This window comes from Akebia trifoliata, chromosome 16 (genome assembly GCF_017979445.1).
Source record: "Akebia trifoliata isolate Shusen 1 chromosome 16, ASM1797944v1, whole genome shotgun sequence".
In the NCBI taxonomy this organism is placed as follows: domain Eukaryota; kingdom Viridiplantae; phylum Streptophyta; class Magnoliopsida; order Ranunculales; family Lardizabalaceae; genus Akebia; species Akebia trifoliata.
In genome coordinates this window covers 11,396,853-11,412,987 of record NC_141390.1, presented here as the reverse complement: position 1 = coordinate 11,412,987, position 16,135 = coordinate 11,396,853, and the positions used below count along the sequence as shown (strand labels likewise).

Here is a 16,135-nt window from a genome sequence, read left to right as displayed (position 1 = left end):
AGGGCTTAAACAAGAGACTCCAAACTCCTCTCTCTCTCTCTCTCTATATATATATGTTTCTGTTTTGTGGTTAAGGTAAAAAAAACGATAATGGTGTTTATTCTTGAGGGTAATATTGGAACCGCGTCAAAATTTTGACGAAAAAATTGTTCTTTACAAAAACGAAATTGAGAAGCACCAATTTCAGTATTTATAATAAAAGTACTATTGTGACTCTTTTAAAAAGTTGTTCTTTCAAAGAATTGGATGTTCAAATAATAAAATGCTTCTGACTCCCCGCCGGAGTCAACAGCACTTGGAGAAGTCAATCCAAGCAGGCCCTAGGTAATTCTTTGGTGATTATATAGGAATTGGTGTGATATTAGTAAAAGTTGGTGTGGCAATAGTAGCTCTCATTGTTTAAACCAAACTCAAGGAGATGACTAGATGGACGATGAGTCGAGCGAATCAACTCGTTCTCGCCGCGTAGAGCAACCGTGTTTGAAAACAATTGTGAAGGTGAGCAGTCTTCCAAGTAGAGTTCACTTTCTTCAAAATTCTTTCTAATTTGCGCGCGCGCGAGAGAGAGGATAGAAAAGAAAGAATGAAGCCATTCGTCGTAGACCTATTGCCCAATCTTCCATCCAGATCCAATTCTATTCCTTAAAATCCCAATTATCTTCTCTAAAATCCATCAGAGTCTCTCTCTCTCTCTCAGTAGCATCGTAATTGATATTCTCGAATCCGTTGTTGGAAATCAGCAAAGTTTCGGAGTTCCAAAAACCCTAATTAAGGGTTTCGGTATTTCTCTAGTTAGGGTTCTTGTGAGAGGCTGTTTCGATCGTTTGATTCAACTATGTATGCTGATCGGGTTGCGTCTGGGAGCAAGAGGTCTATGAAGGAGCGGCTCGATGGGAATTTCGACGAGGATTTCAATCGAAACAGTAAAATCAGTGGCAAGAGGTTTGTTTTCTCCTATTCTTGGTTGGAATTTGTTCTCTTCGAATGTGATTTTGATCCAATTGTGTGTGAATTTGTTCATAGTAGATATATTTTCTGCAAAATTTGTAGTTTTCTGGGGCTTATTTTATCCTCTTTTGCTGATTATTGAACCAATTTCATGCTCATTGGTTGGAAACTAGAGCTCATTCTGTTATTGACTTTGAAAACCCTAGAAAGTCTTGGGTCCGATCAGATGGGGTTGTGCTTAGCCTTTTTATTGTTAACCACTGGTCATGAAGATCACGGCTTCAAGAATACATGAAAAACCACATTTTTAGATGGATTATTTTTGTTGTGTTTTGTAGGTTTACGTGACTTCTTCTTCTTAGCTATTTTGAATTTTGTAATGGTTACTTCGAGTGTAACCAACCTCCTTAACCAAGAATTTTGGGATAAATACTACTCTGATTTATATATGAAAAAGAAGTTTTAAATACATCCAACTCTTCTCCATTCTTTTACAATTAATCACCTTGCCTACAACTAAAGCAATACCTCAAAAAATTAAGCAACGAGTCTTACATAAACTAAGGACCACAACTACAACTCCTAAAGAGAACACAACACCTAAGTAACGGAAAAGAGCATGGGCTAAGTAACGGAAAGGAACGTGGGCTGCACTGACCCTTCTTTGATACCCGTAACATATAGGTTTCACACTAGTTATTTTTTGTGTATTGGAAATTAAGGGATTCACACTTGGTCACTAGCCAATCCCAAATCATTGGGATAAGGTTTTGTTGTTAGTCACCCTTACTCATTGTATTTGTTGCCAATTTAGCTACTTGTTTAGTGATGTGCTTGCCGAGTGCACCTTTGTTGTCAAAGGCAGGCACCTATGAATCCATTTATGTAGAAAATAGAAAGAGTGGATTTGGTAAGTAAAGCTACTGCTTGTCATCTCATTCTGAAATCTGATTTGGTTTAATTTTGTTATGGTTTGTATCCGAATGTTTTGGTCCAAATTGTCCAATTCAAATTGGAATACACCAGAACATTTTGAGACGAACCGGTACAGGTCAAAGCATTGATTGAAACTTCTATTCTAGGTATGTTTCAAATCGGAATGTTCAATAATGGTACATTTCGACCAATGCATTTTGAAATGGTCAATATTTTAAACCATCCTTGTTTTGTTTTTTATGTGTTGGAAAAAAGGATAGACTGGGTACACGTGGGATGTGCAATGTATAAAGTGGGGGCAACCCTCCCCTTGCAAGCTAGTTTTTGAGGATGAGTTAGGCACATGGGCTTTAACATGGTATCAGAGTGGGTGTATCTTAGGGATGGGTTGGGTTAGTATCTCCAACCTTGCGTGGAGGGGGAGAGCTGAGTGTCTCTAGCCCTGGCGCTGAGGGGGAGTGTTAGCATAGTCCCACATCACCTGGGTACTCTTGGGATGTACAATGTACAAAGCCCCCAACCCTCCCTTGCATGCTAGTTTTCAAGGATGAGTTAGGCCCATGGACTTTAACAAATAAATGATTAAATGGGTAGAAAGTTATGCACCTTTATGAAGAGCGTATTGTATGCCTTTATGAATGGTATATTGTATAGTTCTACTATATGTTTATTTTTGTAGATGGAATCATAAGGAATGAAAGGAGGAACATTTTGACCATTTTGCACCCATTGATTTCACTAAGGATTATTTGTTACTTGATTGCCCGACATTCTGCTACATTAACCAACTTCTCCCCCCTTTTTTTGGGAATGATATGAACCAAAACCTATTTGATAATTTTCTATAAGTTATTTTTTTTTGATTGATAACAAAATTTATTAATAAAGTGGTCAAGCAGACCAACTAACAAGAAATACTACAAACCCACTCCCATCTAGTAACAAAAATCATCAAAGAACACTCCCTTGAACACAACAAAAACTTTGGACCAAAAAAAAGAGACGAGAGAACCAAGAAAATCAACTCTAAAGCCTCCACTCCTTTATCTTCAAAGTAACTACTATTCCGCTCTTTCCAAATCACCCAATAAAAGGAAAAAGGAAATAGCCTCCACAAAACTCTTTAGCACCCCCAAAAGAGCTCCTCCATTCCTAGCAGGCATGGAATAAAGCCAACTAGAAGAAGGACACCCAACCACACAAAATCTAGCCAGGAAGGAAGTCCAAAGCTGTCTTAAGAAAGCACAGTGAAGTAGTAAGTGATCAATGGACTCTTGAATTCTTTGGCAAAGGAAGCAAACATTTGGTTTAGAGGCACCTCTTAGCTTAAGCTAATCCATAGTCAGATTCCTCAACACTGCACTACAAATAAAAAATGTCACCTTAATTGGAATTTTCTGACCCCACACCTCTTTTATTAGGAATTTAGAATCCGTAGCCATCAAGGACTCGTCAAATGAACTAACTGAGAATGTCTCCAACCAACTATAGCCCCAACAACGATCATCTCCCCATCTCCGAAACAAGCCTCACACCATGGAGACAATATTACAGTAAAGTCACCCCTTCTAACTCCCAATTGTTTATGTTTCTTCTAAAGTCAAGATCCCAACCTCCTACACCTCATCTTGACTTTGAAAAGAACTCACTGGTAAGCCTTCTTAGTCGACAATAGAACTAATTCTTAGTCGATAATAGAACTAATTGGGGAAACCTAGTCATGAGCTAAATCTCTCCACACCAAATATCTTCCCAAAAACACACTCTTCCCCCCGAACCTACCACAAATTTGATTCTCTTGTAGAACTCCTTAAGAACTTTAAGAATCCCTTTCCACACCCCACAACCAAACGATAGCCTTGTGCCCCTACTGTACTAACCAAATGGCACCACTCCAAATTTTACGACAACCACCTTCTTCCATAAACTATTTACCTCCTCCTTAAACCTCCAAAGCCATTTCCCTAGTAAGACTTGGTTCATAACCTTTAACCTTCTAATTCCTAGCCCCCTTTGCACTTTAGCCTGGCAAACTTTTTTCCAACTAACCAAGTGAGACTCCTCTTCCCTGATTTATCATGCCACAAAAAGTCGCGAAATAACTTCTCCAACCTCTCTTCCACACTCTTAAACGTAGTGTGTTTGTTGCTCAAATACAATTTTCACGATTCAATTCTAGTATTTGATCTCTTTCTAGTAAAGGATTAAACTATAGAAATTGGGGACAGTAATCTTATATTATTTTTCTGTTTTTTATACTTCATACTAAGTTTGAGTTTGGAATTCAGTTTGACAATTAGCTTCAGTTGCTAGTTATTAGTTTTGTGGTTTTTTGCAATTACTTGTTATGATAAGCATTTGTTCGTTATTCGAAATTTCTATTTGGTTCTATTTGATAAGTACCCATGCATCAGTTATTTATATTTCTCCATAATTTTTCTTTCTGAATTTTGAATCTCTCTCTCTCTCTCTCTCTCTCTCTCTCTATATATATATATATATATATATATATATATATATATATATATATATATTATATTTTAACTATATATTATTTATTGAAAATTATATGCACATGAGGCTTCCCTCAAGGTGCTGGCCAACTAATCCCTTCAGCATCTGGAAATACCGTGTATGGCTTGTTTTCTTGGTGAAGTTACTGGGTTTTGGGAGGGACCACTACGTTTCACTCGAGCTATTCTCATTGTTCTTGTTGTGTTGAATGTGGAAAGCAAATAGAAAGGCCAGGTTCAAAGATCCTTTAGAGGATTTTATGGCTCTTTCTCCTATGAAAAAAAAAAACTATTTCATGCTACAAATGATAAATGAGGTCCCTCAAGTCCAAAACTGACCCTCCATGTTGCTCTTGTTTCGGCATCCCACTGGGACTCTCTCTCTCTCTCTCTCTCTCTCACACACACACACACACACACACACACACACACACACAACCGTAATGCTGCCTTTCCACCTGCCATCTACCCCTATATTTCAAAGAATATAGTTATCAAGATCCTATCTATCTATCTTAGCAGAAAAATATGTAACTCCCACAGTATTCTGTTTTACATGTTCTATGGAATCGAAGTTGCTTGCTGTGGCCTGTGGTCCATGAGCTTGCCCTGAACCGCACGGGATGTTCTAGTGAACATAAAATAACTTGTAAGGACAAATTTCCTGCTTGATCTCTTCTTCCAACATCCTTGATTTCTCATCTGGCCTCACAATTCTTATAAAATAAGAGAAAGCAAGCGTCTAATTATTTCAGTAAAATTATCACCTAAATGTTCAGAACTTGGAGATGGGGCTAATAAAAATTAGTACTTGTACTTCTGATGGTAAATCTGTCAAAGATTAAGCTTGCTAAAACCAATATCTTCAGTTACCTTGCATCTGATCTTGCTACTGATATTCTGCAGAGTTATCATCCCTTTCTTTTTGATTTTTTTATTATATGTAACCAAGAATAGCTAGAAACAGTCCCAAGTGCCTGTGTTGTGTATCCGTCTCTGTTTTATAGCCTCTTTTTATAATATTATTTCTTCTTAACTGAAAACTTTGTGGCCTCCTCTGGTTTAATACATGGTTTCTTCATAGCTGAATGGATATGTGCTTTGAATTGATTCGTTCTTGTTTAGCCCTTTGGTTGTTGTAGCCTTTTGTTGTGCTTATTGGCCTATTTACTGCAAGGAGAGAATTCTCTTAATAGAGTGAATGGGATAATTTTTTAGTTTTTTGTCTTTTTTGTTTGCAGGCAGAGACAAACTGATGACAAGTGGGAACATGATCTCTATGAGGACAATGAAGGTCCACATGTTTCTAGTATGGATTAATCATGTTACAATTATTTGTGACCTAATATGACTTATCTTTTCTTTTTTAATGACATTCACTCTGTCGATGGCATGTGAAGATCCCAAAGTTGGTGCTAGAGATCTTCGATTGAAGCTTCAAAAAAGGGGTTCACAGCAGGTATATCAAAGTGGAAAGAGCCCTCTTTCTGCAGGTGTCCAGGATCTTCGTGAAAAACTATCTGGAACGATGAACTCACAACCAGCAAATGCTGATCTACCAAAGGTAAAGCCTGCATTGGAGGTTGCTAAACCTGCTAGGAAAGGCGCTTCAGTTGAAGTAACTGCGCCAGTGACCAAAAAAGATGGCAATCCAGCTCCTTCGAGAAGGAAGTCTCAGCAAAAGGTAAGGGAAAATGCGTTGCAGTTGTGACGTTATTTACTGTTTTAACCTTTTTTTGTCTATTTATGATGATCCTCTTTGCTCCATCTTTTTCCGTCTATTCCTATGTCATTACACTAAGATGTGCCAATGATTGTCTAGGCGTATGTTTCTTGCATGTCTTATGGTGTACCATGCTTGCATACACTGAGACGTGCCAAGGCTTGTAATAATGCTCGTCTAGCCGTATGCTTCTGGCATGTCTGATGGTGTACCATATGTGAATATGCCTGGTGGTGTTAACTGTAGATTACTGTACCTTAAAAAGATTCAGTTCATCCTCCCCAAAAAATACGCACACACCACCCACACCTACTCCTCCCTCCTCTTTGTTCCTTTGTGTGTGCACACGTGTGTTTCTCACTCAAACCCTTGGCTGAACAATATTTTTTTCTCATCCTTAACGAAGTAGTCTAGTTTTCATATCAACAACAAAAGATCTCTTGCAGGTCTTTTTTCCTTTTTTGCTCTCCATATTTTTCCTGATATTCTTCTCTTGATTTAATCTAATCTACAACTTATGTCTTATACTTAGTATTTTTTAAGAATGTGTTTGCATGAGTTTTGGCCTCACACTTTGAGCCGTATGCCTTTACACGTCAGGTCGTGGAAGTGCCTAACCTAATGCTTCCACATTAAAAACTGTTGTCAATGTGTTGTCAAATGCCGTCACATATTTGCATATGCGAGATCACATATGCTATTTTCAAAGTGAAAATCGCATACCCCAAATTATGCTATCTGCCAATATGCGATGACATATTTTTGTGTGTGATGGCATATTTTTCAAAAAAAAAAATTCAATTTTTTTTCTTGCAGCATATGCCACCACATATGCAATGTGCGAAATTGCATATGCGAACAGCATGTGCTGGTTGCATATGCTATTTAACAACATTGTCATGCAAATGTGCATATGTTACCTCTATGTTGTAGTTTGATTTTACATTATGTATCTTCTCCACAAAAGGAGGTTTGTGGTGTTTATAGCAAATGAAGGGATTGACAATTAACAGTGAAAGAAGTGGGAAGATGATGGACAATGGGTTAAATTGAGAACTAAGAAGTGATTCATGCTGGATGAGTGATGGTTCCACCCACCTGATGACCCCGAGATCGTATTACATGATTGATTGATCAACTGTAGTTTTGATACCTTGAAAAAGTTCTTAATGATGTGAGATTCTATTAGATAAAGGAATTGTCAAGCTACAAAACCAATAACTAACCTAACTAATCCAACCATCTTATCTAATCCTAATCCCATTAAGATAAGGATTCAATGTATCATTGAACACCTTAATACAATACAAATACTCTTAACATATATATTGCTAAACCTCCCTTACTGTTAGCAAGAACCACCATCTGGCTACCAGTGGAAAATAAATTATCATGATCTATTGTGACGAGTGCTTCCCAACCGATTGAAGAAGAAAAAAGAAACAAAGTGAACCAATCTTCTAATCTGAATCACCCTTGGTGTTTTGCCTTGAGTTTATTTTCTTACATCTTTCCACCGATGGGTGTTGTGTGTTTTTCTTTTATCAATTATCAAATTCTCTTCTTATTGAGGCTCACTCTCATGAACACCTCCAAGTTCCATTGTTTGAGCTTTTTCTCGAGGTTTTCAACTTCTTACAAAATACAAACTCTCCCATCCCCTCAAAAGAAAATGAATTGCACCATTCCCCCACATTGTTTTTAATCTTAGGTACTTGAAGGTTACATGTTCTCTCACCAAAGTGGACGATGTGTAATACCGCCAAAGTCAAGAAGTAACAGTTCATGATTTGACTTCATTTTGGGGATTTCCTTTTGAATTACTGTTAGATAAGTGTTACTCCCAGCTACTAGTAATCAAGAGCCTTCCCAACCTAGCTACAATCATAGTCACCAAGTCGGGGTTTGGGAATAAGTCGGCAAGGGAAAAAGTCGAAAAAAACGAAAAAATCGAGAGAAAATCGGGATTAATCGGAAGTGTTAAGACAATATATTTTTTTCTACTAAGTGATGACTATGATGTTATCATTTATGTCATCAAATCCTATTTTAAACTTACAAATAAATGGTCTTTGAAAAAATCCTTTTAAAATAGCTTGTTCATCAAAAAGAAAAAATTCACATTTTTTTGTTGTTTAAATTGCTACTTTTTCAAAAAGTCGTGATTTAATCCCACTTTTTAAAATCGAGATTTAAAAATGATTTTTTGAAAAAGTCAATGACTTTGGTGACTGTGGCTACAATAGGATATATTTTTTATTGTTTGATTACTTGAATAGTCCTCCACCTAAAAGTAAGTACATAAAGTTTCAATCACCAAACCGCATGAATTCTTGTCGGAGGTTCTAATATTTGAAATCCCCAATAATATACCATGGGAGATCCCTAAGACACACAACATTATCGAACTCTTTCCAAAATTGTTGAAAACTCGTTTGTAGTTACAAATACACTCCCAACTCCTGTAAACACCCTAAGGAACTTATGCTGCACATAGTTACATAAAAAAGAAGCAGCAAAAATGCACCCCCCTAACGCATCTGATATCTCAGTTAACCTTAGTAAAGAACCAAAAACAATCTAGAGCAAATTAGAAGAAGAGAAATAGAGGAGAATAAGAAGAATTGAGAGAGAGAGAGAGAGAGAGAGAGAGTTGTACACCCTTGCAGTCTTAGGGTTCGGCTTTATATTGAATACCAATTAATAATAAAGTATGTGGGCCTCACCCCATTACACAAAAAGGCCCATAGGGGCTGTCGCACAAAGCAAAGGCCCATAGGGCTGCTGCACATATCAGAAATAGCCTTAGGACTGTCACACAAACACAAACTGCCCTAGGGTTGTTGGAAACTAACATAACAAAATTCTAGCACTCACCCTCAAGCTGAAGTATACATAATAAAGATGCCCAGTTTGGTGCATAAAGAAGAAAAATGTACACGTGATAAGGGCTTAGGGAGAGAATCAGCCAATTGATCATTCGACTTCACATAGAGTGTGACAACCTGTTCACGCATGACTAAATCTTGAACAAAGTGACAATCAACTTCGATATGTTTGATGCGCTCATGAAAGATAGGGTTGCTGACAATAAAAATGGCAGCTTGTTTGTCACAATACATTTGCATAGGTAATGGGGTATCAACACCTATGTTACGAAGAAAATAATGAACCCATAACATCTTAGAAGCAGTGTGGGCGATTGCATGATATTTTGCTTTAGCACTAGAGTGAGCCACAACGTTTTCCTTCTTATTGCGCCAAGTAACAAGATTTCCACCAACAAATGTGCAATAACCAGAGGTGGATCGGTGATCAGAATGACTCCTGGTCCAGTTAGCATCAAAGTATCCAAAAATAGTCTAGGAAGAGGAAGGACGGTACAAGAGAACCTTTCTAGGAGCACCCTTCATATAGCATAGAATACGATAAATACCTTCTCAATGAGGTTGTTGAGGGGCATGCATAAATTGACTGATCACTCCCACAACAAAAGTAATGTCAGGACGAGTAATTGTGAGATATTTGAGCTTGTCAACCAACCGCCTGTACCTTTTAGTATCTGCAAAAATTTCCCGCCTGTAAAGTATCAACCTTGATAGAAGGATCCTTGGGACTATCAAATGGATGAGATCCCAGAGTGCCCGTCTCAATAAGTCCAACACTTACTTGTGTTGGCATAGAGTGAGTCCATCCTTGGAATGTGCAACCTCAATCCCAAGGGAATAACGAAGTAGGCCCAAGTCTTTTGTATGAAACTGAGTACTCAAATGAACCTTCAGCTGAGTAATACCAACAATCACTACCAGTGATGATAATGTCATCCACATACACAATAAGAATGATTGTACTTGAGGTGGAATGTCAAATAAATGTAGAATGATTAGAGGTGGAACGTTGAAAATCAACCGAAGTACCACAAAGCTAAATTTGTCAAATCAAGCATGTGGAGTCCATACAACACCTTCTTCAGCCTACACACAAGATGTTCTTTTCCTTCAACTACATAACCTAGGGCCTAATCCGTATACACTTCATCTTATAAATCTCCGTGAAGAAATGCATTTTTGATATTTAGTTGGTAAAGTGTCCAGTTAGAACTTACTGCCACAGATAGAAGAATTCTAACAAAGTTGAGGCGAGCACCAGGTGAAAGGTCGCACAATAACCTACACCATAAGTTTGAGTGTACCTTTTAGCCATTGATCGAGCCTTAATGCGATCAACAAAATTATCGTTTTTATACTTGACCGTATACACCCAGTGACAACCAACAGTGGTCTTCCTGGAAGGATGATTGGTGAAATCCCATATTTGATTTTGATAAAGTGTATGTATCTCGTCATCCATAACTCATTTCCATCCAGAAGAATTCAAAACAAGTCAAGGCTTGTCGAGAATGAACCAGATCAGAATCAAACTGACAAGCCAAGGTGGAGAACAAAGACGTTGACTCAAAAAAGGTGACCCCGACACTAGTATAATATCGACGCCCTATATTATAGTCCTTTTGAGTCCGAGAATAACCCAAGAAGACATATTGAATAACACGAGACGACTCATCATGACCAACTCCAGTAACATGAACGAAAGACACATACCTAAAGACACGCGGAACAAGAGGAAATGATTTGGCCTTAGGATATAACAAAGAAAAGGGTGTCTGACTACCCAAAAGATGTGTAGGAACTCGATTAATGAGGTAACAAGCAGTAAGAATGCCATCGACCCAATAAGATTTTGGAACTGACATGTTAAACAATAAGGTGCGAGTGACATCCAAAAGATGATGAAGTTTACATTCAACGATGCCATTCTGCTGGGAAGTATGTGGATAAGTAGTTTGATAGATTATACCATGGTCTTTGCAAAAATCAGACATGTAGTTTTGGGTATATTCAAGGGTATTGTCGTAACGAATTTTTTTTTAACATGACATTCAAATTGAACAAATATCTTATTATAAAATGCTAAGAAAATTTTAGGTAGTTCGGAACGATTTTTTATTAAACCAAGCTAAGTGATTCTAGAGTAATCATCCACAAAAATGATAATAAAAAAAATTAGAAGTACTCTTTATTTTTGTAGGAGACTCCAAATGTCTCAATGGACTACATCAAAAGGACATAACTAACGACTCTCTAGATTAGGAGGAAAACTACTATGGTGATGCTTGCTTAACTGACAAACCTCACATTCTTATACTGAAATATGACAAAATTGATAAACAACTTGACGCAACTTCTACAATGACGGGTGACCCAAGCGATAATGCCATTGTGGAAGAGAGACGACAATACTCAAAGCAGGAACTGGTGTATCACAATCAAGAAAATATAGCCCATTCCATTCATACCCCAAACCAATCACCTTCTTCGTCCTGAGGTCTTGAAAAACACAAAACGTAGGAGAAAATATTATAGAACAATTTAGTAATTTTGTTAGTTGACTTACATATAACAGATTAAAAGGAAACTCAAGAATAAATAAGCTAGAAGTGAGTGACATGGAATTGGTAGGATGAAGATTACCAGTGCCAATGACAAGGTGAGAAGTACCATCAGCTAAAAGAGTGCGAGATCTAAATGAATAAAAATTAGAAAAGATAGGAGGTACTAGACATATGAGCACTAGCACTTGAGTCTATAACCTAGGAAGATGAAGGGGATTGAGCAACTACACAAGCAGAATTACCTGTATTGACCGGAGTAGATGAAGGGGAAGGTATACCTAAAAGATTTGGCTAAGTTGAATAGTAAGATTGTCTTGAGACTTAAAATAAAAAATCGAGGGTTTGGAAGCAAAAGGTTGAGTGACATTTGCGGATGATGTATTAGCAGAAACATTATGGGCATAGTTAGGATAACCTCATTTGAACCAACAATAATCCTTGGTATGCCCTATCTTACCATAATAGTTGCATTTCCAAATTGGACCTATCAATACCACAGTCAGAGACACTACCACCACCATGACCTCCTCGGGTTCCTTCACGACCATCACGATTACCATTACGACTACCATTATGAGTACCACTGCGTCCATTACGAGGAGTTCCACGAGTACCATCACTAATAACTAAGGTAAATGACTCCTTAAGAGGAGTTGACTGTGTAAGTGAGGCCCTCTGAAGGCGAGAATATGCATTTGCTGTGGTGGGAAGTCGTTCACCAGCCATAATATGATCCTTAAAGACGCTGCACTCTAAGTTAAGACTAGACAATAACGCAACTTGAAACTCTTCTCATTGATGTCATTGAACTTCCAAATCAATGCTTAGAGGTTGATAGAGCAATAGTTTTTCCCACACACCTTTCAAATTACTGTAATGTTCATTCAAAGGTTTGTCACCCTGTTTGGTAGTGTGCATACGCTGAAACAACTCAAATATCCTAGTCACATTACTCTCTTGAGAACGCTCCAGATCTTCTTTGCAGTATCAAGGAGTTGGACATTGGAAGTCACAGATGTTTCCATACTTAACCAAAGCCAGGTCATAACCAATGGATTTTCATTCCACCAATTTTCATAGTTCTTTGAATCTTCGGGAGGAGGATTTTCAACAAGGTACTTCGCTTTCTTCTTGGCTTGTAGGATCACCTTTATAGCATGGAACCAAGAATGATAATTTTTCCTATCAACCTTACCGAAGTAATTTGCTTGGCCGAATCATCACTTGAAAAGCGACGCTCATTCATTAGAACAACCTCGAAGAAGAGCAAACACACAATGAGGGAGGCAACAACCGGTGTAAAAGAAACCTTAAAAAGTATGAAAACAACACCACGTTGCCCCAAAACTCATTCACAACCAACCACAAGCACACAACCATGCCCTAGGTACACATCTAAGGTTTTCTTACTCCACTACAACTAACCAAAGTTCTTTTCACCACAAAACTGCAGAAAAAAAAGGTTCAAGTGCAGAAATAAGGGTTTAAAACCCCATAAAATGGGAGAAAAGGAAAAAAAAAACTTTTGCTCTGATAATAAGTAAAGAACCAAACACAGTCTAGAGCAAAATTTTTTTTTTGATAGGTAAAGATAATTTCATTCAAGAAAATGGGGGTCAAGTAGACCACTCGACAGAAAGCATTACAAACCAACAAAAGGCTGCTATAGCTAAAAAAATAAAAATTACCCCATACTTACATTGCACACCCTCCTCCCACCTAACAAGCAAATCTTCAAAGAAAATGCCCTAAATTCTATATACCATTTACACCAAAAAAAATAACAACTGTAACACCTCCAAGATTATCTCGTGCTCATTCCTAGATGAGAGAAATAGAGGAGGAGAAGAAGAGCAAAATAAAATCAGATAAATAGAGGAGGAGAAGAAGAATTGAGAGAGAGAGAGAGAGAGAGAGAGAGAGAGAGAGAGAGAGAGAGAGAGAGAGAGAGAGAGAGAGAGAGAGAGAATTGAGCACCCTTGCAGTCTTAGGGTTCAACTTTATATTAAATACCAATTAATCATAAAGTATGTGGGCCCCACCCCATTACACAGAAAGGCCCATAGTCGAACAAAGCAAAAACCCATAGGGCTGCCGCACATATCAGAAATAGCCCTAGGGCTGTTAGAAACTAGCAGAACAGAATTCTAACAACCTTCATGTCCCATAACCATAAGTATTCCCCCAGCTTTCCAATTGTTGAAAGGTTGTAGCACCTTAAATCCTTTTGACCTCATAGTACCATAACAGAAGAATTGTGCACATTCTTTTATTTTTTATCATTTAGACGATAGTTGTATGTAAAAGAAACAAAAGAGATTATAATATAAATGAGGTCAATAAGACCTACCTAGAGCCAGACCGAGCTATAATTCTATCACTGATAACAATTGGGAAAAATAAAGTATAGATCTCACTTCTGCCAACAATGATTATCTCATCTGAAAACACAATATTCAAAGAAAAAGTGTTTGAATTCCTTGTGAGCTCTAGACCAACCCAAAATAAGTGGCCTAATGTTTAAAATGATATACTGTGTAACAATCTTCTTGCTATTAAAAGTCCTATTCTGTTCCTTCCAGAGTGCCCAACACATCACAAATGGCACTAATCTCCAAATGATCCGGCTATATGAGAAAGAAAGTACATACTCTTATACCATTATCAATCTTTGTTTCCTAAAAAACTATCTGATAAAATACCCCGACTTTTGTTCATGCTTATTACAGCTGCCCCCTGTCCCTGCTATCCAACCGCCAAACATTTCAAGACAAATTTTAGATTCAATCAATGTCCCCACCAAAATTCAACTACAAGCCAATCCTTGGTTCTCTCTTGGTAGTGGTTATTCTTCCCTAAATAAAGGGTTGTCCTAGCTGATTTGGCCCTATTCACCTAGTCAAAGCTAGACCATCCTTTGTTGTATTTGAAGCCTCTTCTTTCTATTGGGGTTCCCTCAAGCGTATAAACAATTTGCCTCCCAGACTCCTGAACTTGATAATCTTGTTGGTCTACAGATATATCCCTATTGTAGGCATTTCTTCTTAGATCTGGATTTTAGTTCTACATTTTTTTTCAGAAATCTAAAATGCTTAGCTAATTTCATTCATCTAACCAACCTTCTTTGCCCAATTCCTCCATCTTCCCATCCATTACTAATGGGTTTTCCCACTAAACAATTGGTAACACTAAAAGTTGCCTCCTCAGGATTAGCACAAGACAATCCCATACCAATGCTCAGTAGGTGTAATATTCAAGGAGATCCATGGAGAAATATCAGTCAACTAAATTTCCAGCAATAGTGGCGACTAATTTGCACCGAAATATCTAAATCTCTTCAATTTTCTTTCATCAACATGATTATAGGAGGTTGGAATAAAAAAGGCTAAATAATAATTGGTTCCTCAATAATCTAGACGTTCCCATTGCCAACGTAATCCTTGGAACAACTAAGGCTAGGCTACAGGGTTTCACCACCATTCATCCAACACACACTCATCCTACTTCTTGGCACCACCCTTTGAACTTAAAACTGATGTAACACTATTTTTGGATACCACTTCTCCATTTAATTCCTCAAGCTCTCTTAATCACAAATACTAAGACTCCACCCACATTCCCTCTGAATTTTGACCTTAGGGAGTGTAGGATCATTAGACTGGGAAAGTAAGTACCTGTAGAAACAAAGTTGAACAAGATTTGGATGTCTAGACCTACCTTTTTAGGTAGGACCTTAATATATTGAAAATGTTGGTTCGTCAAATACGAAAAACGAACAAGAAAATTATCAATGGTGGTCTCACAAAGAGACCATGCCACCTTATCTGTAAATTGTTGATTGAAGTGTAACCCTGCCCTGTGTCAAGTGCTATGCTATAACATCCTTAATATCAAGTCTCATGATTACTATTGCTCTATTGACCTGGCCAATTGGTTGCCTCGGTGCCCCAACTTGAATTTTTTCTTGAATCAATGACATTTGAGCTAAAAGAAGCCTATCAAGTTCTCATTGTTACACAACATTGAGATGGGTCTCCCATTATTTTACGCGAATCAACTACCACCTGACTTCAAGCAATTTTACTTGAATGTTGCTCGACCTCGATTTTTCGGGACATTCCCTCCACCTACCCCCGTAAGAGTCTAATGATCCGACGCATGACTTGCAACACTTTCTTATATTATATGTAGCATTGGTTGCCATCGTTTTAAAGTTAAGTATCATTTGTGAATGTTTCATCCAAGCAGTTGAGTTCGAAACAAAACATTGACCCCGAAAGATTGAATATATCAGATTGTCTTAAAATATTTCAGTTTTTTCTCTCGATTGAAACATTGCCTCGAGACGAGCTTTTAAACCTTGATTGCCTCAAGACCCCAATTGCCACATCCTCTTTAAAACGAACCTTGCATTTAACTCCTTGGCTGCAGTTGACCAGAGTGCCTTCCTCTTGCATACACGATTATTGCTACGTCAATAATATGAATTGGGTGAACAGATGCCACCTTATCATCTCCTCCCTTATTTATATTTTAGTTGGCTTTTCCTTATCATTGCATCAG

At 37.7% G+C, this 16,135-nt stretch overlaps 1 protein-coding gene across 3 annotated transcripts in view; it reads left to right on the top strand.

Annotated features, from left to right (window-relative positions):
• Nucleotides 1–504: 504 nt before the first annotated feature.
• The window catches only part of LOC147382574 (uncharacterized), a 30,777-nt gene continuing 15,146 nt past the window's right edge, over nt 505–16,135 (top strand). The window contains exons 1-3 of one of the 3 annotated variants that reach the window (XM_086427341.1): nt 505–942; nt 5,639–5,706; nt 5,798–6,081. In XM_086427341.1, the coding sequence (XP_086283467.1) occupies nt 836–942; nt 5,639–5,706; nt 5,798–6,081 (459 nt within the window). In that variant the 5' untranslated portion in view covers nt 505–835. The remainder of the gene's footprint in view (nt 943–5,638; nt 5,707–5,797; nt 6,082–16,135) is intronic. The other 2 variants (XM_086427343.1, XM_086427342.1) reach the window with 2 other exon arrangements.